This window comes from Vicugna pacos, chromosome 7 (assembly GCF_048564905.1).
Source record: "Vicugna pacos chromosome 7, VicPac4, whole genome shotgun sequence".
In the NCBI taxonomy this organism is placed as follows: Eukaryota; Metazoa; Chordata; class Mammalia; order Artiodactyla; family Camelidae; genus Vicugna; species Vicugna pacos.
The window spans coordinates 63,895,653-63,920,676 of record NC_132993.1 but is presented as its reverse complement, the minus strand read 5'-3'; the positions used below and the strand labels follow the sequence as shown (position 1 = coordinate 63,920,676).

General features: G+C 35.0%; 1 protein-coding gene and 1 long non-coding RNA gene across 17 annotated transcripts in view; one reads left to right on the top strand and one right to left on the bottom strand.

Annotated features, from left to right (window-relative positions):
* Positions 1-13,365, bottom strand: part of LOC140697434 (uncharacterized) — a 42,791-nt gene extending 29,426 nt beyond the window's left edge. For 3 of the 4 annotated variants that reach the window (XR_012074518.1, XR_012074516.1, XR_012074519.1), the window contains exons 1-3: positions 13,121-13,317; positions 12,897-13,003; positions 6,609-6,811 (exon numbers count right to left, since the gene is read on the bottom strand). This is a non-coding gene — a long non-coding RNA (uncharacterized lncRNA). The other variant, XR_012074517.1, reaches the window with a different exon arrangement.
* The window catches only part of CDK14 (cyclin dependent kinase 14), a 566,062-nt gene that overhangs the window by 320,391 nt on the left and 220,647 nt on the right, over positions 1-25,024 (top strand). For all 13 annotated transcript variants that reach the window (XR_012074504.1, XR_012074505.1, XM_072965036.1 and 10 more), the window contains 2 exons: positions 1,351-1,413; positions 16,774-16,897. Coding sequence is in view for 11 of the 13 variants with exons in the window: in XM_072965036.1 (XP_072821137.1) it covers positions 1,351-1,413; positions 16,774-16,897 (187 nt within the window). In the remaining 2 variants the exon portion in view is untranslated. The remainder of the gene's footprint in view (positions 1-1,350; positions 1,414-16,773; positions 16,898-25,024) is intronic.

Here is a 25,024-nt window from a genome sequence, read left to right as displayed (position 1 = left end):
ATCTTGGAAAGAATGTGAATTTGATTTTGTCTTGTAAACTGCAAATTTACATTTTAATAAGAATTTTAATAAGTCATGGATATATAATTATTATCATGACTGGATACACTCTCTGTTTACCATTTTACTTGTTGTGTGTGAAGCAATGGGCAAATTACAGTTCTCCCTTAATGGATCTTACTGTATAATGGGCAGTATCTTAAATAACACTGTTTTTCTGTGTATCATATTACAGACAAAAAAATGCTTTCTCACATACTATATATTCTTCCATAAGCTCTGATATGGTGTCAGCCTTATTTGAAAGGACAAAGAGATTAATTATATGGAGTTACAAACTGGCAGTCTGAGGTTCAGAAATCATTTGTCAATTCATTAAATGTGTAATTTGAATTTATCAAAAACTTACAATTCCTGTGTAATTGAAGCCTGGTAATGGAGCACAAAGAATTATGATCACTGGCTTTTAAAGAATAATTAAATGTTTCAGTATTAAAAACCTATAGTATCCTCCAGTAGGATTAGAAAAATGTAAATAGCAACTCTACAGGTTTTTTCAAAGTTTTAGGTAGCTCATAATATAAGCAGAAAAGTATTAAGAAAAAAATATATAATTGTGTAAAATTTGAACTTGGAATATTTGGAAGAATAATAGCTTAAGTTGCTATCTAGAGATATTCCTTTTAAGTTATATCTGGATGTATTTGTCTTAATTTATAATTTTGAAAGTATTTGTATTGATTTTTAAATCAAATCTTTATAAAGTAAATGTTTTCTCAAATATATTTAGGAGTTCTGAGAATCTGAAAATTATTTTTTAATGAATATAGTCATGAAAAATTTAAATAAATCCAATGATTAATTTTACTAGAATAATTTGTATTATTTTCATCTCATATTAAATAAATAATCAAAACCTGCATTTACACTTGGAAAATACAATATAACTGAAATTGTAATTGGATTGGCTAGTTGTGTGTGTGTGTGTGTATGTGCTTTAGTTTATTTAAGTGAAGATATATATCTTTTAGTTGAGTTCCTTTTTTAAGTTGAGATATATATTCAATGAGGAGAAAATTCGGCATTTAATGAATTAACAAATTGTGGACATCAGTTCCTTCTAATACACAGGTATGTTTAACATAAGACAAAGCCTAGAGGTAAAGATAATAATTCGATAGTGGTTTAAAAAGGAGTCGGAGGAGCATGCAACTGCATAACTAAAAAATCCACCCACTTGTCTTATATTTGCTTTGTTCAGAAAGTAATGGTGACTTTGAAGTAGAAAAATATTGATTCATTGTGTTATAGCCAGAGGGATGTTAATACATTTTCCCTTTTTTCTTCTAGCACACTGATTTATGTCAGTACATGGACAAACACCCTGGGGGACTGCATCCAGATAATGTGAAGGTAGGAAAAGATCTTTCTAAATCAAGAGTTAGCATTCTTCCTGTGCATTTTTTGAGCAAAAATCTAATCTCTTACCATAACTTAAAATAAATTGTCTAAAGAGAAGTAATTGCATTCATTTAGTGATTGGAAGGCAAGCTTTAACATTAAATATTTTCATTGAAATATTATTATTTAGACCTTATCCTAATTTTTTCTTCATGGAGAAACCTTTGCCAATAATGAGTGAGATCCACTGGAATCCTAGCATAACACTGTTCTCGGGAGAGGAGAATCTGATAGCTCTAGCTTGGAACTCTATACTGAAGTCCTAATTGGTTTCAATATACAGTATTATTATGATCCAAAATAGTGTTATGTTGAGTTTACAGTACATATTTTCTCATTTGTTTATACAAACAGATAAAAAGTGGTTTTTCCTACTGCTTTCCTTCATTTCTTTTTTATCAGAAATTAGATTTCTGTGTGTAAAAGAACAAGGTTTTTCTAGGATTTGACCTAGCAACCATGTGGGAAATTGTCCCAAAATTTCAAGCTTAAAACAGGAGACTCTTGGCATATGTTAAGGAGTTAGAAGATGCCAAAGTTTATATGAAGGCTTAATGATGTGCTTTCGTTTCATTATTCCAGTGACTATGTTTCATGATCCTGAGAACCAATTTAGCACTTTAAATGTATTTGAAGTAAAATTATTTGTCTCCATTTCTTTCCATTCATTATCTACACCACTCTTGCAATGTGGCATGCTTTTTCTTTTGTGCTTTTCCCTTTGCTTGTAGAGGTATATTTGAACATATGGTATTATCTGGGCTTACTTCTTTTTGCTGTATAGAAATAATATATATATATATATATAAGTGTATGAATTTTTTTCACTTAAAAATATGTCATGGATATCCTTTCATCATTGCATCTCTATGTAGTTCAGTCTTCCTAATAACTGCGTATTATTTCATACTATGAATACACCATAATTTGAAACTGTTCCTTATTCATGGGTTTTTGGGTTGTTTTCAGTATGTTTCTATTAAAAATGATTCTGGAGTGGATGTTAGTGTAAACCTTTCTACTTGATTTCTTTTGGATATCTAGTTATTGGGTTTCTTTATTAAGCTAGAGACGTGGTTTCAGTTTTAATGAATTTAGCTGGGATGTTTGCCCACAAGGTTGTAAATTATAGAAAGACTGTTTTTCTCTACACTCCTAGGACTGACTAACCAGTCATTTAAATTTTTGCCATTCAGATGATTAAAAATGAAATGTCTTTTACATTGGCATTTTCTTGACTGCTAGTGGTGTTGAACATCTTTTCATATGTTTCTTGACCATTTGTAATTCTGCTATTGTAAGTTGCCTGTTCTTATATATTGTTTATTTTTCTACTTGGTTTTTTCCCTCAATATATTGAAAGTACTTTTTAATGTTTGTGGCATTAATAATGAGGGGTTTCATGGTGTCAGTTATGTTGTACAATTTTAAAATTTAGGAACTTGTAGGAATTCTGATAAAACATTCGTTTTACAATAAATAATAGAATCAATAGGTGCTTATAGTAATTGTTATTTTTTTCATTTACCTTATTTTTGTTGCTGTGGTGTTTTGTTTTATTTAGATTTATTTTAAATTTTTTGACTATTCATTTTTCTTAAAAATATATATTCACTGAAATAGTTTTTTAGTGGTTAGATCAGGCAAGAAATTTTAACAGATGAAGAGATTTGTTTTATTAATCTTGTTCATGTTCAAGTTTAACTTTAAACATTAGTATTATAGCATGAACATAATTTTTTTTTTTACATTAAAGCATCGCACATTGTCTCATTTATACATTTAATGTTCTCTTCTTAGGGTCGATTGAGTTCAAGCGCAGTAATATGGTGCGTCCGTAGTTCTGTTTTCCAGTTTAGTCCCGGGAATCTATAGAGAGCCCAGCTAGTGGAAGCCCAGGGGAAATCAGCAGATACTGTGAGCCGACTTTGACTTCCTGACTTTCAAATTCAGTGACTGGATTGAGATTAAAGAGATTAAAGAGCCTTTTCAAAGAACCATGGCATCATTGGATTTCTGTTATCCTTGTTTGGTATTCTCACCAACATTGTGTATCGTTAGTTATGGGCAAGTATTGGTGGAAAATTTTGTTGGTGAAATAAGGAAAGTTCATTCCATGAAGCATCACCATGTTCAGTGTCCTTAAGCCAGTAACCATGGTGATTTTTGTAGCATTTATAAGTTCTGCTTCTTCCATTATATTTTATGTTTCCTTCATCTCTTAATGGTCATGGGGAAATTGGGCTTCTAGGTTGACAATTTTCAGCCACTAAGCTGCACTCCTTGAAATTGTGTCTCAACAGCTCTTACTTACGTTTTGCAAGCTTTTCTTTCACCCTATGATCATGCATCATACTTCAGATACCTAGTATTTGCTACCCATTTCACGTCCAGGTTGTACTGTGGCAGTAAACAAGGTTTATTACTGCAAGAGTTGGTGCCTCCTAAGGAGTGGTGGAAATGTAACAGTGTATGAGATGTGCAGTCAGCATAGAAATAGTGTCACACAAACTAACACACTATTGTAAATCAACTGTACTTTGATTTTAAAAATGAACGAATGTCACAGAAATTAGGTATGATACCAACGAGTCTAGATGAGTCATATAGAGGAGGCACTCCTCTCACTCAGAAGTTAACATGGTTACAGATTGATGCCCTGCTACATTTTTACCTCCAGAAGTGCATGATGTGATCTACCTCTTCTTATACTTTTTTGGATAACTGAAAGACGGCAATAGATACTGATATATAAGCATCCCTTTCCCTGTAGCTGTTGAAATACTGGCTCTTTGAGGATTTGCTAAAATATACTGGGTCATCTCAATTCTTAAAGTATTTAAGGGTATAAGAAACTTTAATAGTCATTGAAGAGTTCTTCATATTAGGCTCCACAACAGAGTCATCTATGAAACTTACATATATATGTGTGTGTATATGTATATGAATATATGCACACACACTACACACACACACACACACACACACACACACACACACACACACACACACACACACACACACACACATTCTCTTTTCATTTCCCAGAAACAGAATCAAATTTTTAAAATCACTGTATATAGGAAATGGTGGGCATTTGCTCAAATCAGAGCTGAGAGCCCAGGGTGCTTCCCACGACCCACAGTGTCCCCTTGCTTTTCCCTTGGCCCAGCTTAGAGGACACATACACTTGCGGGTGATACTGGCTTGTTGCTCTCTCACAGCCTTACAGCCTGCCTGCCTCCACTGCTCCTCAGTCGGCCGACAAGGTGGTCATGGTGGGGTGTCCAAGAGTATGGGAGGGACTGGGCAAGTAGAAGGGAGTATGGGAGAGCATGGGAGACAGGACCCAGACTGTGGTGCTTCAAAAAACTGGTAGAAAAGCTAGAAAACTTTCAGCATCTTCTGTGGAGAATCTGATCAGCCCAAGAGCTAAAGAATCCAGATGACTTTACAGTGACGAACCCAATTGACAAATCAGTAACTTGGAGGAAGCAAAGTTTCTTGACTTAGCCAGAGAGAAAAAGAAAGAAAATGCAAAAAAAAAACCAAAAAACCCTGCTAATATTATTCTCAAAGAGGTGAAAGAATATAGTACACCTATAAAACAGGAATAATGTTATTTTTAAAAAGAAGGGCTTAGTAAACATGAAGAAGCTTTGGAAATTTAAAATGTGGTGGCAGACATAAAAATCAACAACAATAAAAAAGGATGAAAAATAGAGTTGAATTTTGCCAGAAAATAAAGCATAAAATAAAAACCTGACAACTGAGAAAGAAAGTATCAAAAATTAGAAGTCCATCCCAGGGCATCCAGCATCTGAGTAATCGGAGAAAATAGAGAGGAGGGAATCATTGAAGTAATCATCATTAACCTATACTTCATCCACATGTGAAAGATGTGAACTTCAAGATTAAGAGGATCCATTAAGTGCCCAGAACAATTAATGAAAATAGACTAGCAATAACATTTATCATTGCAAAATTTCAGAATGCTGGTTTCAAAGTAAAAAATTCCTACAAAAGGGAAACAGGTTACTACAAAGGCTCAAGAATTACAGTGGTGTTAGACTTCAGCAGCATCACTGGAGGGGAGATGGAAGAGGAGCAATGACTGGGAAATTCTGATGTAAAGTTATTTTCAACCTGGTATTATATATAAACTCTCAACGAAGTGTGAACGTAGAATAATTATTTTCAGATGCTCAGGAAGTTGAACTTTTTGCCTACCTTGCATCATTTCTCAGGAAGCTACTTGAAGATGTACTCCACTAGAACTCAGAGAATAAACCAAGGCAGAAAAGAAAAAGAAACCGGGTAATGGAGGCCACCACAAGAGAAAGATGGAGATCCTTAAGACAGTGGTATAAAGAATCCCAGAATAACAGCAGTGCATCAGGCTAGAAGAGTAACCCATCTGTCTGATTGGAGAAGGTCAGAAGGCTCCATGAGAGATTTCTTAAAAGATAAAGTTGTTAGATAGAATACCTAATGTGTTTGAACAGATTTACAAGATGAAAGAGGAGTGTGGTGTTGAATCAGTGGGAAACCAAAGAAAACTAAACAAAGGAAACAAACAACCCCAAAAAAAAAAAACTCGATCATGCTAACACCAGGAAAAACACATTGTGCAGGGAAAAAAGTCCTCACACTAAACTTAATGGCTCAACTGTAAATAACATTTATATGATAATAATAGTTTAAACATTTAATGTTGATATAGTTAAAAAAGAAAAACACCTCTTTAAGTGATTCTTCTGTAGCCAAGCTCATTCCAGGATCAGTATCCTAAAATAGTCATCCATTTCAGCTGCCACATTTTATATAAAATAAAGATCAGGATCACTGAGATTGAGAACTTGTCAAAGAGCATATTGGTTCTTTGTCCAGTGTTCTTTTCCCTACACTGCATGATTCATACATTAAATTACTGTAATTAGCTTATTGTTTGTGACTTTATATGCACTCAGTCACATAGGTTTATCATCATTTTTATATTAAAGATAATAGTTATACCTTCTCTGAGGGTCTGGGAAGTTAAAAAATAGGATGCATCTTGTTAATGCCTGTGTTTTGGCATTTGAATTGCAGTGCCTGAAAGCAGACAGCCCTTATTACCATGTTGGTTTCCATGGGAGGCCACTCACCTAATTATGCACTGGCTTTTCTTCATAGTTTGTCTGCTTAGAGATAATGCACTCCTCCAGGGTTACATTTAGGATCTGCACCACAGGTGAAATTATTCTCAAAGAAGTCTGACTATGATATAGTGACAGATAGTCCCATGGGTATTTCTGTGTGATGGATTAACATATTTTTTTCATGTGGTGATATTTATTGTCGCTTTAATCTATGAATGCAAAATGAAGAACATAAGAATAATATTTACTAAGTTAACAGCTGTTCATAATGCCGTGCTAGATGCTAATTAAAAAAAAAAGAAAACAGTTGAGCTAAAATAAGACCTTGAAATGGTTCCCTAGAAATGTAAGATGTGAAAACCAGGTGAGATAAGACATTGTCTTTAAAAGAGCATGTTCTTGTAATAACTCTGAAGCCCTGTAGTTGGATAAATAGTTCATAGATCATTAAATAATTAGAAAGTAATAAATGCTAAATATTTATTATGGTGAACAGAAGGGAAAACACAGGGATCAAATCCTTTTGCTTCTAAATTTGGCAGTTTTGACTTTTAGTTTCATCACTATGCAGCTTGACAATGTATAGAAACATTTTAGACATTTATCTTGGGTTTTAAAAATGTACATATCTTTGTTTAGATTTCATATATTTTTATTTAAAAAGGTGCGATGCCATGCATGGAAGAACTGAGGAGGTTGTTCTCTAGACTTGGAGGCATTACAGAGGTGATGTATCACTGAAGAGTGAGGGGGAGAAAAGAATGACAAAGAGTACCCAACTCTTGATTTAATAATAAAGCATACACTAGTCTATGGTGATTTTGTAGTAAATCCCAGAAAAATATCTGTTACAGTTTTATCTTTCTTGTTGTATATTCCTTGTAAGCACTGGAATGAATTCATAAGAAAAATTGTCAATGTTAACTAAATTTCTGCAATCACTTTGCTACTTTAATTGCCTACAAAATGTGTCTATTCTCAATATGGCATTCTCAAATAAATATTCACTATTAACTAATGGTTTGTTTCATAGTATAATATCAGTTTTAGACAAATGGGTAATTTTAGCAGTTAATTACTTAGAGGACAATTTAAAATCTGAATTGAAAGCCTGAGGACATTGGCCTTGTTATAAATATTTATGATGATTAAAGGTATAACAAGCAATTGCTAGAACATGATAATTGGTATGTAGGAAACTGGTTAGAATTTTTTGGAAAGAGTAGTTAATTTTTTCCCCCTTTACAAAAACCATTCACTAGAATTTTATTGGGTTTTGGCTACCATAGTTGAATTGAATGCAGAACTTGTATTGAAGTTCTTCATTTTATAATTCTCAGTGATTTACAGATTGGTCAAAAAGTTTTTAAATGACCATAACAGTCTAAATTTCCTCTTCCATTCAGTTTTTCTTGGGTTCTTTAAAAATTGATAAGCTTGAGAGACAGAAAATTCAGTTTCATTTAAAAAAGAAAGATTAATGCTGTCTCCAGCTCATATTCAGAAATGTAGATGCCTAAATCTTATTACCATGATGACATTGGATCTTCTTGTGTTTTTATGTAATGTACCTTCATTTCCATGTTATCTTAATGACTTTTCTTGGTTTTCACATTTCCCTTTTTTTTAAACAGAACCATAACACAAAATAACCAAAGTAATTCTGAATTCTCTGCTTATATTCTCTGAAGTATCTGATACTGACATAAAGCTGAGTTTTATTTTTCTATTTCAGTATCTATATTAATTAAAAAGATATGAAGGCTATTATGGTTGAAAAACTATTTTTCTTTCATAGTCCAGAGAACAAGCAGGTGTGTAACAGTCAGAGTAATGTTATGCCAAATTAAGATTGTCTTACACAGATGGCACCGGGAATTGATTCCTAAATGAGACTTTCTAATGTTGAGATAGGAAATCAGATAACACCTGATTTTCTCCATACTCTGCATTTGAGCTCTCATTTAGCTGGTGATAATATCCTGCTCTGCATTTCTGTGAATATTATAGAGCCTTTCCTTATTCTGAATTTTGGGAACTATGATTGTTTCATTAAGCCATTTAAAAGTGTTTAAAAAATTTTACATCTAGTCTCAGCACCTGTCCAGTCCAGCTTTCTTTTGAATCTTTTCATCCTCTTTTTGTTGTAACAAAGTAATATTCCATATCTAGAAAGTGAAAGATTAACAATAAAAGAAAGTGAAATCCATGTGTCACTTCCTATTGTGTTGGACACTTTGAGACAATCTAAGTAGTGAATTTCTGGTTAAGATGTGGGGCCTGCATTCAGTTGTTTAGAACATGTCTTTTGTATCCCTGGCATCATCTGCTGATCTGCTTGTAACAATCTGAATGAGACAAAGGAATCAAGACAGTTAATTAAACAGCCGACTCTTTCCTAGAGGTGCTTTTTTTTTTTTTTAATTGAGGCTTACTTAGTTACACTGTGTCAATTTCTGGTGTACAGCATAATGTTTCAGTCATACATATGCATACATATATTCGTTTTCTTATTCCTAGAGGTGCTTTAAAACCCAGATTGAAGAGGAATAACCCCAAAGACTGATGAAATACAGATAGTCATTAGAAGTATACCATGTGGTATTTTAATTATAAGTAGAATTACCCAGCTTGGTGAGGGTATCCAGTGGGAACAGGGAAGAAGCCCTCCTGGATTTCAAACTTCAAGCCATTCACCTTGCTTCTCTCCTGTTTAAGACTGGTCCTGCACTCGATCCCTCTGCATGTTTTTTAAGACAGACATGAGGTCCTTGGAGGAAAATGAGCTGAGTAGTAAAGTGTGCACACTACCAGGGAGTTTTCTGATTGTCTCGGGCAGGTTCAGCCTTCATGTGACTAGCCAGTACATTTTGTAGATATTTTCTCATTAATAGATAAATTCCTATTTCTTGGGTTCTCTCTTATGAGGATGCAGAGAGAGATTTGTTGATCATGTGTATCCAAACTCAAGAGTCTTTCTGCATTCCATTTGAAATGTATTTTTCTCTGCTGTATAACTTGCAGATGTGAGCTTTCTCCATGACTCTCAGACTCAAGATTCATCAGCTTTGTCAGATTTTCAGTCTGCATCTCTCTCTCATTTCATAAAAAAGTTACATTAGCCTTATCAGTTGATATTAAGACAGTTCATGTTGATAGTGTCTAAGATGTTACTTTGGCAGTAAAACCATTTAAAACTGTATGTATTCCTTTTCATTGTGTGTAAAAAGAATGGCCTTGTATTTGGGGGAGAGTAGCATACATTTGCAAATTAAGCTCAGTAAAAATTTGTAATTCATGCTATTTCTTTTTGGTTCCAAAAAGTGCATATCAGTAAGGTCAGTTGTATAATTCTGAACTAAAGTGACAAACAAGTGACCACAGGTCTTAATATTATATTCTTTGAATTCCTGGAAACAACTGTTTCAGTTTTTCTCTTGGAAAATTACGTTGAATAACTATTAAAGCCAATAGCTTTAAGTTTTCATCTTGTTTCTATTCAACTAGGGAGTATTTCTAATACTAATTTTAGTCTGCTGACCGGTTTTATTAAAGAAGAGATTATTGTTCTCACCACCCCCACCACTTTCTTCATCATACATGCAAACCCTAATAACTTTGAAACCTACTTAGTATACTAATATTAATAAATTATAATACATGTTATTATATATTATGATAATATATTAATGTACTAAAGAAGCTAATGAGGTCCTTTCAAGGAACATGGAAAAACAACCATTTGTCTTACAGTCCCCATTTGAGTTCTTCTAAGCATCCCAGTTCTCGTTCCTATAGCTGCGGTCACCTCGCTCAGTCTGGGCATCTCGGTGCCTGGAACAACACCTTGCTTGATGTCCAACATCATATTGAGGCAGAAGGAGAGGAGGCCAACATTCCTGGCATACTTAAGCATCACAGAAACTGTGCAAGCTCTTTCCTCCAAGAACCTCATCTTGGGGAATGCCCCACAATCCTCACTCAAGTACCTGAAATTCTTATTTTTGGAGTTATTCCTCTCCAGAAAGTTATCATCATTAGGAATAAGATATTAACGTTCAAATATCTTAGAGAATGCAAATCAAATTGTTGTTACATTATCTAGAAACAATGGAGCATGCTACATATCTTAGGACTTTGAGGGAGTAGAACAAAGAAGCAGAAAGATTCATGGAAGAACTCAAAAAGGTCAAAACGTGGCCAAAGTCGCCCTACTACTCAGATTTTCCAAGAGCTGGAACTATCCGTAGTACCTGGCAAAAAGGACACATCTATGACCTGATGCCCTGGCATAAATAATTGTGTCTTAACCCTTCTCAGTAGCACATTTAGTACTGTCAAGTATGTCCAAAGCAACAGAGAAATTATACCATAATGTTTTATTATCTGGAGTTTTATTTCTGTTTCCCTTATAGCTCTGTATAGCCTTCTAAGTATTCTTTTAAAAAATTCTATACATGCAATTGCAATGATGCTTTGTAAAATAAGAACTACTTGGTCATGTGTTATATACATTATATTACAAATTAGGATTTGATATTTGCAAACTTGAAACTCAACTAAGTGGAATGAATCATTCTTTGGCTTTTACAGATGAAAGATCTAATGTTGCAATAAAATCACTATCTGATGCACATTATATTTTCACATTCATTAGATATTTTGGGGACTCAAAGTTTCTGATTATTTTTCATTTTTAAAAATTTTAATGCATGGGTAATTTGATGTTTGTACATCACGGAGCATATTATTTGAAGTATTTATTACCCATGGACAACTTTGGTTTATTTGCCAATGTCACATTTTCTAGCCTTGGATTCACAGAATGTATAGGTACCTTCATCAAAGAGTGTATACTTTCTGGTAGCAGTATTTTTAATTGCAGGTGTCAGAGCAAGACAAAAGTGGGAAATAGCACTACTGCCTCTTACTTGGCTGTGTGTCTTTTCTTCAATTCAATTTCCCTGAGCCCTTATGTCTTTCTTTGTGAAATAAGGATAATAATATCTGCTTAGCAGAGGTGTTGGGGGGATTAACTTATCTTATAGATATAAAACACTTAGCACAGTATCTATCATAGTAAGTACTTAATAGATGGCGGTTAGTACGAATTATTGATTTGTAGAGTCCCTTTTATTTCTGTCATTCATAAAATTGTAAAATGATGCAATTTTACAGGATGAATGACTATTAAGAGCATCTGAGACAATCAGTAATTTTCAAGATGAGAAACCTAGGATACAGAGATGCTACCCCTGGTCCCCAGATGACAGAAAACTAGCTTGGCTAGCTTGTCTTTGTAAGAATTGGTGCTGTACCGTAAGGCATAGAGTCCATTGTTAGTCACTCTGATAAGCCCTAAGAGACCCTGGACATTCCTTGAAGGTAGTTGACCTGTGCCTGGAAAACCTGCAGGATATTCACTGTGCTTAGTCTCATATTAAGTGGAACCACATATATTAAATAATGCATGCATTTCAGGCTGTTCCTGGAGCCTAATGATTGTAAACATTGAGACAAAGAGCATCTGATTACACAGCTTTAGACTTCGAGGTGGGTGGGGGTTATAAAATGTGTTGCTCACTGCAAGTGCCAGTAACTCTTTTGAGTAATATATATAACATATTGAGTCCAATGATATTTGCTTTTTACCAACTTGCTTGAAATGTTTTGCTAAAAATCCTTCTCTTGATTTTTTTTTTACGTACTTAATTTCTAAAGACTTTCAGAAGGACATAGAAGAAATCTTAAAGGATATTCCCAAGAAGTATATGTCGTGGCACTGAGAATATGTGCTGCTTGCTGCTGCGATGGCAAGACAGCAGGGCTATAGATAGATGTGCTGCAGGCAAAAGTGTCCCTGTTCATCTTATCATTGCTATTTAAGGCAGTTTCCCATTGGGGTTTTTATTGCAAAAAGGGAACATATTCAAGCTAGAATATAACTCTTCAGTGATCATACTGAAGGATTTGAAGATACCTTCTTTTATAAAGTTGAAGAGAATAGCCTGAGGTGACAGAGGATTCTTAGGAAGACCTTATGGTTACTGTGATAGAAAAATAAGAAGATAGAGACTAAAATATGTTAATTTTATCAGCTTCAGTACATAAATCCGTCTTCTGCCAAGTTACTTATCTCTAAGAGGATTTTAAATAGCAAAAATAGAAATTCAAGAATCCTATGCTCATTACGTAATATGCTGAGACTTGTACAAACTTGGGTTCATTTAATAAAAAGCACTTTGATTATATTAGGTGGATAACTATACTCATCCATGTTTAGTAAGCATCGACCTCCTTTAGAATGATGAGGGGTAGTGGGAAGTTCACAAGTGCTGTGTGATGGTTGGGTGACCTTGAGTAAGTTTCTTGTGCTTTTGGAGCTTTCGTTTTCTCATTTGCTTAAAAGAAAAGGAAAAATACAGGATTATAAAATATGTGTAGAAGTACTTGGAGCAGCTTTTAAATTAGCATAAGCTTTCAAATGGTAGAAGTCTCCCTTCTTTTCTTTCCCATACCTAAGATTGCATTTGTGTTGACCGAGTTCTGTCAGCAAGTAGCAAAGCCGATTTTTTACTCTTTCTTTGTGTATGATCCTTCTTGTTTTCACAGTGGCCTCTGGTTTTCACAAAGACCAGGTATAGTTTGTTGTGTTGTGCTTTATACAACAATCCAGTGAAGTGGCTTGCTCAAAAATTTACATGGGAAAGTTAGGTACTTGCCTGTTTGTCTAAAGGAAGAGATCCCCAAGACTTGTGTTCTCAAGACATTCCCAAAGAAAATTCCGTGGGAAATCCTGTTTACCTCACAATGGCTGCTGCTTCCTGATAGGCTTCTCACCGCTAGCTAGCAGTGCATGTTCTGTTCAACACATTAAAATGTTATTTCTAAAATGCCACGTTTACTGATGGTTTCAGTGACATATACATTTGTCCTCTTGCCACCATTACTGTTGGATGGTGCGTTGGTAGTTTTACAGTTCCAGGTACCATCTTCTTTTCACTTACTTGTTTAAGATTTTCTTCATTTCAGTTTATCTAGTGATCTGCTTGCTTGATCTCTTCAATTTTTTTTCCTGCTCAGAATAGCAAGGGGTTTGTCATATAATATGTCATTTCAACTTGTGCCCCTAGTGAAGGCTCAGCTTGTTTTCCTATTAAAATTTTATGTGCAGTGAATTCTGTTTTCAGAGTGACAAGTCTCCTCCCTCCTCTGTGCCTTCAGTATGCTCAGTTCGCATTGCTGTTACAGTGCAGATCTCTTTAAGTGCTAGTTACCAGTTTATGTAGGCTGTGAGTTCCTTGGGTCCAGGGACTGCATCTTATACCCTGTTCATCTTTGCATTCCTCTTACATAACAGCACCTGACACATGGTTGGCATTTAATAAATCCTGATGAATGTGTTCTATGGGGATTTGTTCCGACTTAACTTTGTGCATTACTCAGAGATCTAAAAATTGGTTTGGGGCTATAGCTTAATGTTTGGGGCTTTATTGTTTGTCATGTGTACAATTCTAATTGTAGTATGTGGTTGCATCCTTTCCTAACACTGATTTTCTTAATCTTCTTGAATAAGATACCCTTTTTGAATAGTTTCTGGATTAGCATGAGGATTATATATTTTCACTAATTAGTTAAGATATTAAAAGAAGAGCCCTTTGGGACTGTTTGACTATCCACCCCTACCCATAGCTTCTGGAGAATCCCGTTCCAAGAGTCTGTTATTTTTGTATCTACTTCATCCAGATGTCTCTAAATTCTGTGCAGTAATCACATTATTGGTGTATGAGTGTCAGCTGTGTACCCAGGTTAGGAGGATGGTTAAGGCACGCAGTCTATGGGAGGTAGGGTAATACTGTGCTGTGATGACAGATGTAGGAGCTGCCCCAGGAGCACAGAGGAGGAGCACCTCACACAGATGTGTCGGCAGAGTGAAGGCCTGGGGTCAGGGAAGGCTCCAGGGAGGAGTGATGTTTCAGGAGAGACCTAAATAATACATACTGGAGATTAGCAGGCAATGATGAGAGACAGCTTTTCCATCAGAGAAGAGGCAAGAAGCAAGGAAGAAGGTTGAGGAGCAGTGTGCCCTGAGTGTGGGGTGAGTGAGACTGCGCAGAGTCAGGGAATGCAGAGTGATTGTGACCAAGCACCCCGCTGGGACCAGGGCTCAGCTCAGCAGCTTCAGGCCATGCTCTTATATGCCCAGACCTTGTCCTGGCAGTTGGAGGGAGCAGCTTCTATGTCAACACTGCCTGCTTGTGTTGTTTCGTAGCCACGACTGCTGTAGCGTAGGGGTTAAGGGCATGGATTTTCCAGTCAAACTGCTTAGGTTTAGTCCTGGCTCTGCCATTTGGTTGCCGTGTGACTAATACAGAGATAATAGTCGAACCTTCTGTATTAAAGTTGTTACGGAGAATAAATAAGCTCATTTTCTGTGAAGCAGAAGATGGTAGCTGGTACTTCATGTCATTCGTTTGTTCAACTCAATTGTGTTGCTGTGGTTAAACAGATGATCACATTCGGATTAGTCTTGGCTCAGCCCCAGAGATCAGGTAGGACCTTGCAGAATGTGAACTTTGTTTTCAAAATCAGCTTATTTTTGAAATTCAGTTTGTTATGTGATCTGCCTTTGTGTTGGTTTTTGTTTTTTTTTTTTTAAAGCTTTTGGAAACACAGGCTGGCTTTATCTACTCTTCCTTTTGTCCTTCCAAATGGAAGGGATATGGATTTTCTTAGAAATGATAAGCTTTCAGGTTTGGGATGCAGGGGGCATAAGAAGTGAGGAATGAGGCTGGTGGTGGTGTTAAGTCTTCCATCTGCTGCACAGGAAGAATTGAAACGAGGTGTCCAGGAGACGTTTGCTTCCTGAGGTTCTTGAGCCAGTAATTTAATCTAGGCTAACACAGAACAGGCTTTTACTTTCTGATACTTGGATTCTGGAAATAATGATCCTAGGCCTTCACTGCTCCATGGCGTATTATCATATACAAAGACTGTGAAATGAATTCATCTACTGTTATTTCAAGGTATCCACCCTGTAAAAAATTTACTTGGCTTTCAGAGCCCCTAGTTAGTCAGAAAATATTCCAGAAATACTAGCTTCCAGGGCCCTCAAGAAGTTGCCAGTCTTTTCCATTTGAATATTCTGGAATCCTTATAACACTAATCTTTGGCAGCTAATTCATTTAAAATTTTTCTGAATCTGTGTTTTGTTACCAGCTGATTACATAGACTACAATATTGACGGCACTTGAAACCACTTGTTTTTATTTTTGTTTTAGGAGATTGGTTTTTTAAAAACTATGTCAATTAGGATATTTTGGCAAGTAGGTTGTTTAAAGATACTCCCTTTTTTAGAAACATAATATTGGAAATCCTAGTGAATCACATTTTTTGTTATCAAGGTGGAAACGGTTGACATGATCTCTGAAACTAAACAGAAGGCCATCAGTCGCTTCTTAAAATTATTTCTTACAAAAGCATTGCTCTTGAATTCTTGATTTCTCTGTTTTCTGTGTTTCCTTTCCCTTTAGGATGGGTCTGTTCTGTAATTAGTGAAGGTACATGTCTGTCTTTAGGCTACAGCCTAATCTCTGTGGCCATATGTGCAAAAGCAATATAATTACCATGTAGTAATAATTGGACCATGTGACTGTTTTTGTGTTAATTATTTGAAATCATCTTATCTTTCTGTTCCTTAAAGCATTTTAATGGATGAGTCCTTGGGTACCAAGTTTATGTCATTTCTATGGAATTAAATATGTGCACATTTACATAAACTTAGTAAAATTTCTGTTTCTTTTTATAATGTCATGGACAGATATTTTACTCTGTTTCAAGTGTCAATTTAGATCTGAGGAAATCGAATATTATGAAAAAAGTTGATTCTTTACATTTTTCTTAATTTATAAAGCTCAGATTGGATTATAGATCTTTCTGGCTGAGGAGGTACCACTCTGGGTTGACAAAACAGGTTGTTAGACATGTTCAGACTTACTTCTTAATAAATTAGGGATTACCATACCTTTACGCACATTCTGTTTAAACAGTTTGGTAGGAAATACAGTGATGGGTATCCATTTTCACTAAATACAAGTACTTGGCCGACTGTATATAGAAACTGGCATTTATCTGTGTTCAGATTTTAACTTTTGTCTCCCTATTTTTTCAGTTGTTTTTATTTCAGTTGCTGCGAGGGCTGTCTTACATCCACCAGCGTTATATTTTGCACAGAGACCTGAAACCACAGAACCTTCTGATCAGTGACACGGGGGAGTTAAAGCTGGCAGATTTCGGTAGGAAAGCAGTTCATTACCAGTCTATTTTGTCACACTGTGAGAATGCCAGGCAGATGGTGGCACTGCATTGGTTTAGGTGCACTTCTTCTAGCATTAGAGATCCTGGTAACATTTTTTTCAGGAGTGAAGGAATTTTTTTTTAATGATCAACATATTTGGTAGGTTTTTCTTTTTAATTTACGCTGCTTGTTAAATTCTTAAATAATCCTAAGCATAAATCAGATCTCATACCAAAGGAAAAGTCAGTAAAATTTTGAACATATAATGAATAGTAAGAAGTCTATTTTTTCTATTTTTTATCATGAAAATGTCAAACAGATTCAAAAATAGAAGGTTACTATAATGAGCCCCCATGACCCATCACCCAGCTTCAACAATTATCAGTATGTTGTCAAAGCTGAAGAACATGAATTCAAGCCTTTGGACTATTTCAAAGCATCACATGGTATATCCCATAGTGAATGTTACCCAAAGATTTTAATAATTTAAAAATCTAAAGACAGTGTTAACCTTTCCAAAATGACTGTTACTTCAAAAATTCTCCATAACTTTATAAATGTAGACACTAATATAAAAAGGAAAAAACAAAGAAAAAAAAAAAGTAGACGCTGATGCCAATTTAAATGTTGAGGTCCTGGCCTGGACCCATTATAAGTCATCCTTTCCTTAAAGGTTTTAAGGTTGGCATTTTCCAGGTAGAAGCTTCCCTCCAACACTGTCTTAAGCACCCAAAGAGGAGCAGAACGTTGTGTCATCCTTGCTGGCTCCTCTCCTGTCATCTGACATACTCCCACTGTCCTGGCTCTCTGTCACACCAGAGTCTGCTGAGTTAATTCCCAGCACCAGGAGGGCTGATGGCAACATGATGTGTGGACATTGCCTTGCCTCAATTATTTTTCAATATGTATTCTGATTAGAAATTTGTTCCATTAAGAGTGGAATGGAAATACTTCCCTTGGGACAGAAAGATGCCTGAGGTTGAGATATGGGTTTTTGCTGAAATATGATTATCTTTCCCTACCCCAGCTAAATAATAGAGAGCAGGAAATGTTTATTTCTTATTTCAAGGTTCGTAGACTGTTCAGTACTTTTGGAATGAATCTACTCTGAGTTTTGTGTATTCTTTTCTTCTAAAATTGAAATGAAACAAAAGTTAGCGTGACTGGTGATATATTGCAAAACTTTATTTGTTCTCGTCTTGGTTGGTAAAAATGATGAAACGGTATGTGTGTGTTTGTGTGTGTGTGTGTGTGAATTGTTTATTGTCAAATTTTAGCATCAGAATAATACTAGGTGGCTAGATGTAAAGTTTTACTATTACAGGGTAGAAAATAATGGGAGAGTAGGTGGGTGGAGGAGAGAAGATTTGCAGTTCCTCAAATTCAAGGTTATTGGTTTTTCTGTGAACATATTTTGTAGTTTTTCAGTATTAGTATTAAATTAATAAGGATTTATAGTGATTTTCTTCTGGTACAGTAATATACTATAAGGTATATGTTGCAATAAATCATTGTACTGAACATTTAATTTTGTTGAACATGGTTTTCTTGTATATTTATAAAGTACATTTTTACAAAGTTGATTTTGTCTGTATAACCAAGGGTATAATAAGATTGTATCTAAATGCTTCCTGGGGATTTTTTTTAATTTTATGATGACTTTTTGTTATAATAGTCAGGTAAGTTCATCTTAATAGATTCTTAGGGATCTTTAAAATTGACGTTTTGTAATATCAGATTCAGAAATAAATTGAAATGAAATTTTAGACAACTTAGAAAGTTTTTTTAGAAAATTAGAAAATTTAGGAAGTATAAGCAACTCACAGATAACAAATGTTGGCATTTTTGTTGTATTTTTTTCCAGTACCTTTCTCCTCCTCCTCTCTTTTCTTGCTTCTTCCACTTATAATGTAATTCTCCAAAAAAACATGGTTTTATAAGCAGTTGTCACATAAGAATATGCCATGGACATTTTCTCATATTATTTAATATGAAAAAATCATTTGTAAACATCTTAGATTTTTTCCTCTAATGGCCAAAACCTAGTCTCTTTCTTCAGTCCCTATCACTGAACATTTTCGTTCTTTCTGATTGTTTTTGATTATGCACAGTCCTGTATTGAACATCCTTGCAGAGAAAGCTGTACATGCTGTAATTACAGTGTTGAGTGTTTTAAAGCGTTTGATTCTTTGGACCAGACTGCTCTGCAGAAAGGTTGTACCTCAGTGTCACGAGCTGAATCTTCTTGCCTGGAACACACACTTGGCATGCATCCTCTGCACCAAGTGTAATGAGCGAGACTCATTCACCAACTGACAATTTCCCTCAATTAATTGTACATTATTTTTGTCTTTTAATTTAAGACATGCAATTAACTGTGATTTACTGCGCTTGGGCATGTGTTTGTGTCTGAGATGAAGGAAACACGGTGGAAGCTGTAGAGAAGCTAGGCTGCCAAAATGGGATGGTTCCAGGCAGCAGAACAATTAGAAACACCAGGTCTTAATTCAGAGTTTGATATATGAAGAGCTTTAGCAGCAATTCCTTTGTCCTACCTTTTTCTCTTGAGTGAAAAATACCATCACGTTTTGCCTGAAAGAGACAAATGAAATCTGTATGAGCATAGCTCCTGTACCATAAATGCTACTGTTTTTATTAGAAAAAAATATACAGGAAGAGGGAGAAACCCTAAGATTTATTGAGTTTATTCTATGTGTCAGATGCTTAGAAATTCTTGTTTCATTGTCTTTTCAACCTAGTAAAGTATGGTAACCTATGCTTTTGAGAGAGACTTGAGATTCATAGAGAGTTAGAAATTTGCCCAAGCTTGATCATGTGGGTAACTGCTCACAAAACTGGAATTCAGATGCTTGATCCATATCCTTCAATTTCAGGTGGCCCAGGATCTTTATATTTATAAACATAGATATTTTACCTTACAGAGCTTCCTAATCTTCCAGTAAATTAATGATCATTATATATGGTTACATTTGTACCTCAATAATTACAGAAAATTATTAATCATTATATGTATTTTCTACATACAACAAATATAACACTCATGCTATGAAAATAGATTGTACTAATATCCTCAAAAATGCATTGCATAATTTAAAGAACATTTTGTCAATTGACTAATTCAGTAGTAAGGAGTGAGTTCAGCCTTTGTACTCTGGAGATTTTACCTGCTGGATGGGGTAAACCAGGTGATAATGTATTTGTAGACCTATTTAGGTTTAAATGGAATGCAGTTCTAAATGGTTAAAATGCTGTACTGTTTTTTTTTTCTGGTATGCAGAAGTCATATTCAAGCACTCAGCTAAGACTTATTTCCTATATGCATTTTAAGTAAGTAAATTACATATGATTTAGAATCACTATGGCTTTCCTAATGCAGAGATTTGTCCTGCTTGTATATAATAAGATAATAAAATTGTGTAGAGGAATTCAGGCTCATTTCTAAAAATGGGTTTGTCTTTACATTACCTTTGGGGGAAAAAAAACCTTCAAATCCCTTATCCAGCTTGTGTCCTCACCACCTTGCTCTTCCTTGCTTCCCGTGGTACAGCCAAATCTCAGACGTGTTCCCACATCAGAGCCTCTTACTCAGCCTTTCCCTTTGCGAGGAATATCTTCCTCCTACTTCTTACCTGGCTGCCACTTTCTCATTACACAGATCATAAATCATATGTTCAAATGATTTATGAATGTTCAAATAGGCCATCTTTCCAAAAATAGAATTTTCTCATTATGATCATCCCATTCAGCTTCTTCAGTAGCACTTAGGGTGCCCTGAAATTACTTTGCTCATTTGTTTATCTGCTTATTTTTGCTTCTGGTACTTGCTTGTCAGTTCCATGAGGGCAGGGAGTGGCCTGTCTTGCTCATGCTTGTCTGTGCTCTGTCTAGAACCACACTTAGCTCATAGAAGGTGATGAGTAAATATTGGTACAATGTATAAACAATATGCATAACAAAATTGAGTATTAGTGTGAAGACTAAGACCCGCCTGAATTTGTTAATTTCTGCCAGATTTGTTTTAGCAAAACAGCAGATTACAAATTAATCTTTTCTTCATCAGTGTTGTCCTGGCTGGGCCCAGTCAAGAGTGCAGATGGAATTTGATGACTTTAGATAGGTTGGAGCTTCAGGATGCTTTGAGGCTCTTACACATAGGCCCTACATACTTGCTTGGTGTGATGTTTGTAATCTCAGGCAGCAAAAATAAACATCGCTGAGTGAATGTAAACATGCACAAAACATGTATAAGATTTGGAGTTCTTACTCTGCAGACCTTAAATGATTGCCAAGTTGTACTATCCTTGAGAGCAATGCATTAGGAGACCTAGCTCTGTCTATAACTAGCTTACGAGTTTCAAGAAGTCATTTATCCTTTCTGAGCTTAGACTCCTCAGATGAAAAATAAGAGCATTGAGCAGATACTTCCTAAGATTCTTCTCAGTACATTGTACATTTCTGAAATTATTAAGTTATTTTCTAATGATCCAATATTCACTGGTGGCTAATTCAGTCCGTTGAATCCAAAATCAATGCTATACCATCCCTTCCTAGAATCTAATTTTTTATTCTGGAAATTCAAATAGATAAGTCACACTTTTTATGATGTGCACTGAGATCACATTAAAAGAAAATTATCGAAGTAAGACAAGTAAAGTCATAAATAAACTCACCGAGAAATTAATGTTCATTTGCAGTATGATGGTATGAAAACGTAAGTGTATTTTTCCATGTAAATGAGGTTAAAACAAAAGATGAGTCTGTGGAAGTACAGCTTCCTGCAATTCCTGCAAGATGATGGTGGTGTGTCATCCACATTTCCCAGCCATTCTTCTGCTCTTTTTAGGGCTCATAGCCTTGCTATATGGAAAGACAGCTGGGTTAAATTTGCCCCTAAAAAAAGAGACAATAAGAACTCTGTAATATCAGCAAGTAGAGTCCTGGCTTATTTTACTGGCTTTCCTAATGCAGGAGCTGAATTAAACAGCTCTGTGGTTTTAATCAAGTAAAATTACACAGGTCTCTTTCCCACCAGAGGTCTTAAAATATTACCTTCCTAATGTTGGTAGTTTCCTCCTCCAGGCTGTTCCTTGTCTCGATTTGAAAAAGGAAATTACGGTAAATCACATTTTAGATTAATTTGCAGAACACACCAGAGATGTATCTCTGCAGAGGCCATGGTGAGTGCAGGGTTTGTTTGTATTGTGTCTCTCAGAATTCACATAGGGAACAGTAGAAAACAGAAAGAAATCAACTGCTCTCAGATGCAGAGTAGAGTCTGTCAGTTTGATGAATATGAAGTCTCTGAATAAAAAGCCTGTTAGTCCCCGAAGTACAGACCTTTACCTATTTTTTTATTAGCATGTAAAATTCACCATGAAAGTCATAGTTATAAATTCAGGGTTAGATATAATTTACTTTGTTTGTTATGGCCTGAAGGATTTAATTTTACTGTATCTTTGTTTTAGAATGTATTTTCTAATAGTAAAATATCTTTATTATCTAATATGAGGTAACACTCTACTTTTAGAAAGGTCCTTTGAACAGTTTAACAGATAAGCAATTTTAATTAAAAGTTCAGCCAGTTGCTTTCATACAGATCTGAAAACTAAAGAATATTTTTATAATAATTTCTGCTACAATATGAACCAAAGAAAGGGCTGTTTTTTCCCTAATTTTTATGGACTTCATTAAAACTCCAAATCCAAATGTATGTGTCTTAAAATCTATCAAATAGATTATCAAGACTTAAAATCTATCAAATAGATTATCAAGATTCCATGTTAGGAATATTTTGATTGACATGTGAATTAGACAGTTATTCTTCCTGATTCAGTATTTTAAAAATGTGGTAATAACCCTTTAGGTAAGGAATGTTGATGCTTCAAACTGTTTTCTCTCAGATCATGAAATCATCACTTAGCTTCATTGTTTAAATCTTGTTTAATATCCCTGCTCATTCCCTTGGAAGTTTTCTTGCATTCAAGAGGGATGGATGATGATGACATTTCATTATATTGTTTTTTTTTTGCTTTGTGTTATCATAATGTAACTTTTCCTGGATATGTTAACATACTACCTACATGTGATTTTTTTTCTCCTTTTAAATGGACTTTATTTTTAAGAGCAGTTTTAGATTCACAGTAAAATTGAGCAGAAAGTACAGAGAATTTTCATATATCCCCTGCACCCACACGTGCATAGCCTCCTTCATCAACATCCCCCACCAGAATGTACATTTGTTACAGGTGATGAATCCATACTGACACATCAGTATCACCTGAAGTCTGTGGCTTACATTAGGGTTCACTCTTGATGTTGTACATTCTATGCAGTTTGACAAATTATAATGCCATGTGATATAACTGCCATTACAGTATCATACAGAAGAGTTTCACTGCCCTAAAAAAATTTATAAACTTACCTGTATTTTTTTTAAAGTTATAAATGGGAACAAGAAAGAAATATATGAACTATAACTAATAAGCATATTCTGCCCTCTCTATGAGAAACCTTCTCCGTTCAATCACCACAAAGCAGATTAGATTAAAGCAATGTGGATAGGGATTGATTTCAGAGAATGGCAGCTTCAAACTCCATGGAAATGAGGAAATTCAAAACTGCTAGTTCGTTTTTAGCCAAATCATGCATGTGAGGTAACGAGACATCTTAAAATGCAGAACAGACTGCTTGAAATAAGGCTGATCATCTTATTCTCTGCTCTTGATGGAAACTTTCTAGGCAAAGGGATTTCAGTCTGCAAAATAATGTTATTTTTCTATACTACATGAGGGCAAACTTGTTGGCAGCAAGTCAGATAAGTAATGCAGTGTATGGGTTGAAATATACCAATATCTCCTTTAAAAATCTGCATATGAAATGACTGGAACCCTAAGTGCTGGCATTGATGACCATAGTGGAAGAATTATAAGTGATGTTAGCAAGAATAGCATTGAAATGCAACTTAGAATTACGTAACACTCACATGCTATTCAAGACGATTACACTTGAACATGAGTTTTCGTAATCTATAAGTAAGTGTAAGAGATTGCTTAGAGTTCAGTAATTCACTCACGTCCTTTATGAATCTTACTTCATCTTCTGCTCTTTACTTTCCAAGAAGCCACATTTTTAAATGCAGCCAAAACCAGACTCAACTGATACACATATCAGTATGCCTGATTTACCAGAATCTTGGATGACAGTGAGTCATTGTAGTCTAACGCACATGTTTTCTAAAATTTTTACTGGAAGCAAGGAAAACTGGCTGCTGTAGGAAATCTGAGATATACTGTAAATTCTGAGAGTTAGGTATACTTGAAAAATTCATTTTGATTTTTTTCTCACTTTAATACAGTCAGTTCAATATTAGTTTGCTTTCTTTTGTTCTCTGAGGTTTTTTTAAAATGCCATATGTGTTGGCTTATTTACTTTTGAAATAGTACATATTTACATTAATATTTAAATTTTTTCTTTTCACCTGAATGATTTCTTCTGTTGCAATAGATAAATATAGGAAGCTAGGACTTGTCCTTTTTCATTTTAATGGAAGAAAAAAGTACTGGAAAATTAAAAAAATAAAAAGCAGTTGAGTACTAATGATCTGTACCGCTTAGGAAGTTTAGATACACATCTGAAAAACAATCTGTTTTATCACATATTGTGAAAATAACCTTGCTGTGCATAATCAAGCTTACCTAGCTAAAAGAATATAACTTTTTGTAAAAATTCAAACTTTAAAAATGAAATATATCTCTTTTAAATATCTGTCAAGTTATTTGACATTCTAATTTTTAATCTGGAAAGATACTGATGTGAAATGCAGATTGAAGTGTTTACTGCAGTTTGGGAGTAGAGTTGTCAGCTAAAGAAATCTATTGTGTGAAACAACAGCCAGCGCCTACTGAATGTGGAAACTGTCTTAGAACCAGCCTGGAAGGCATAGAATGGGGAGCAGGGGGTGAAAAGGATCAATGAGCTGGCTAAATTGAACGCCCCCATCAAGAGAATGACACAACAGAGGTGTAAAGAGGGGCATGAGAAAAGTTGGATACTTTCAGGGTAATATGGTTATGGTGGTTTCTGAAAAGTTACCAGTAAGCTTTCA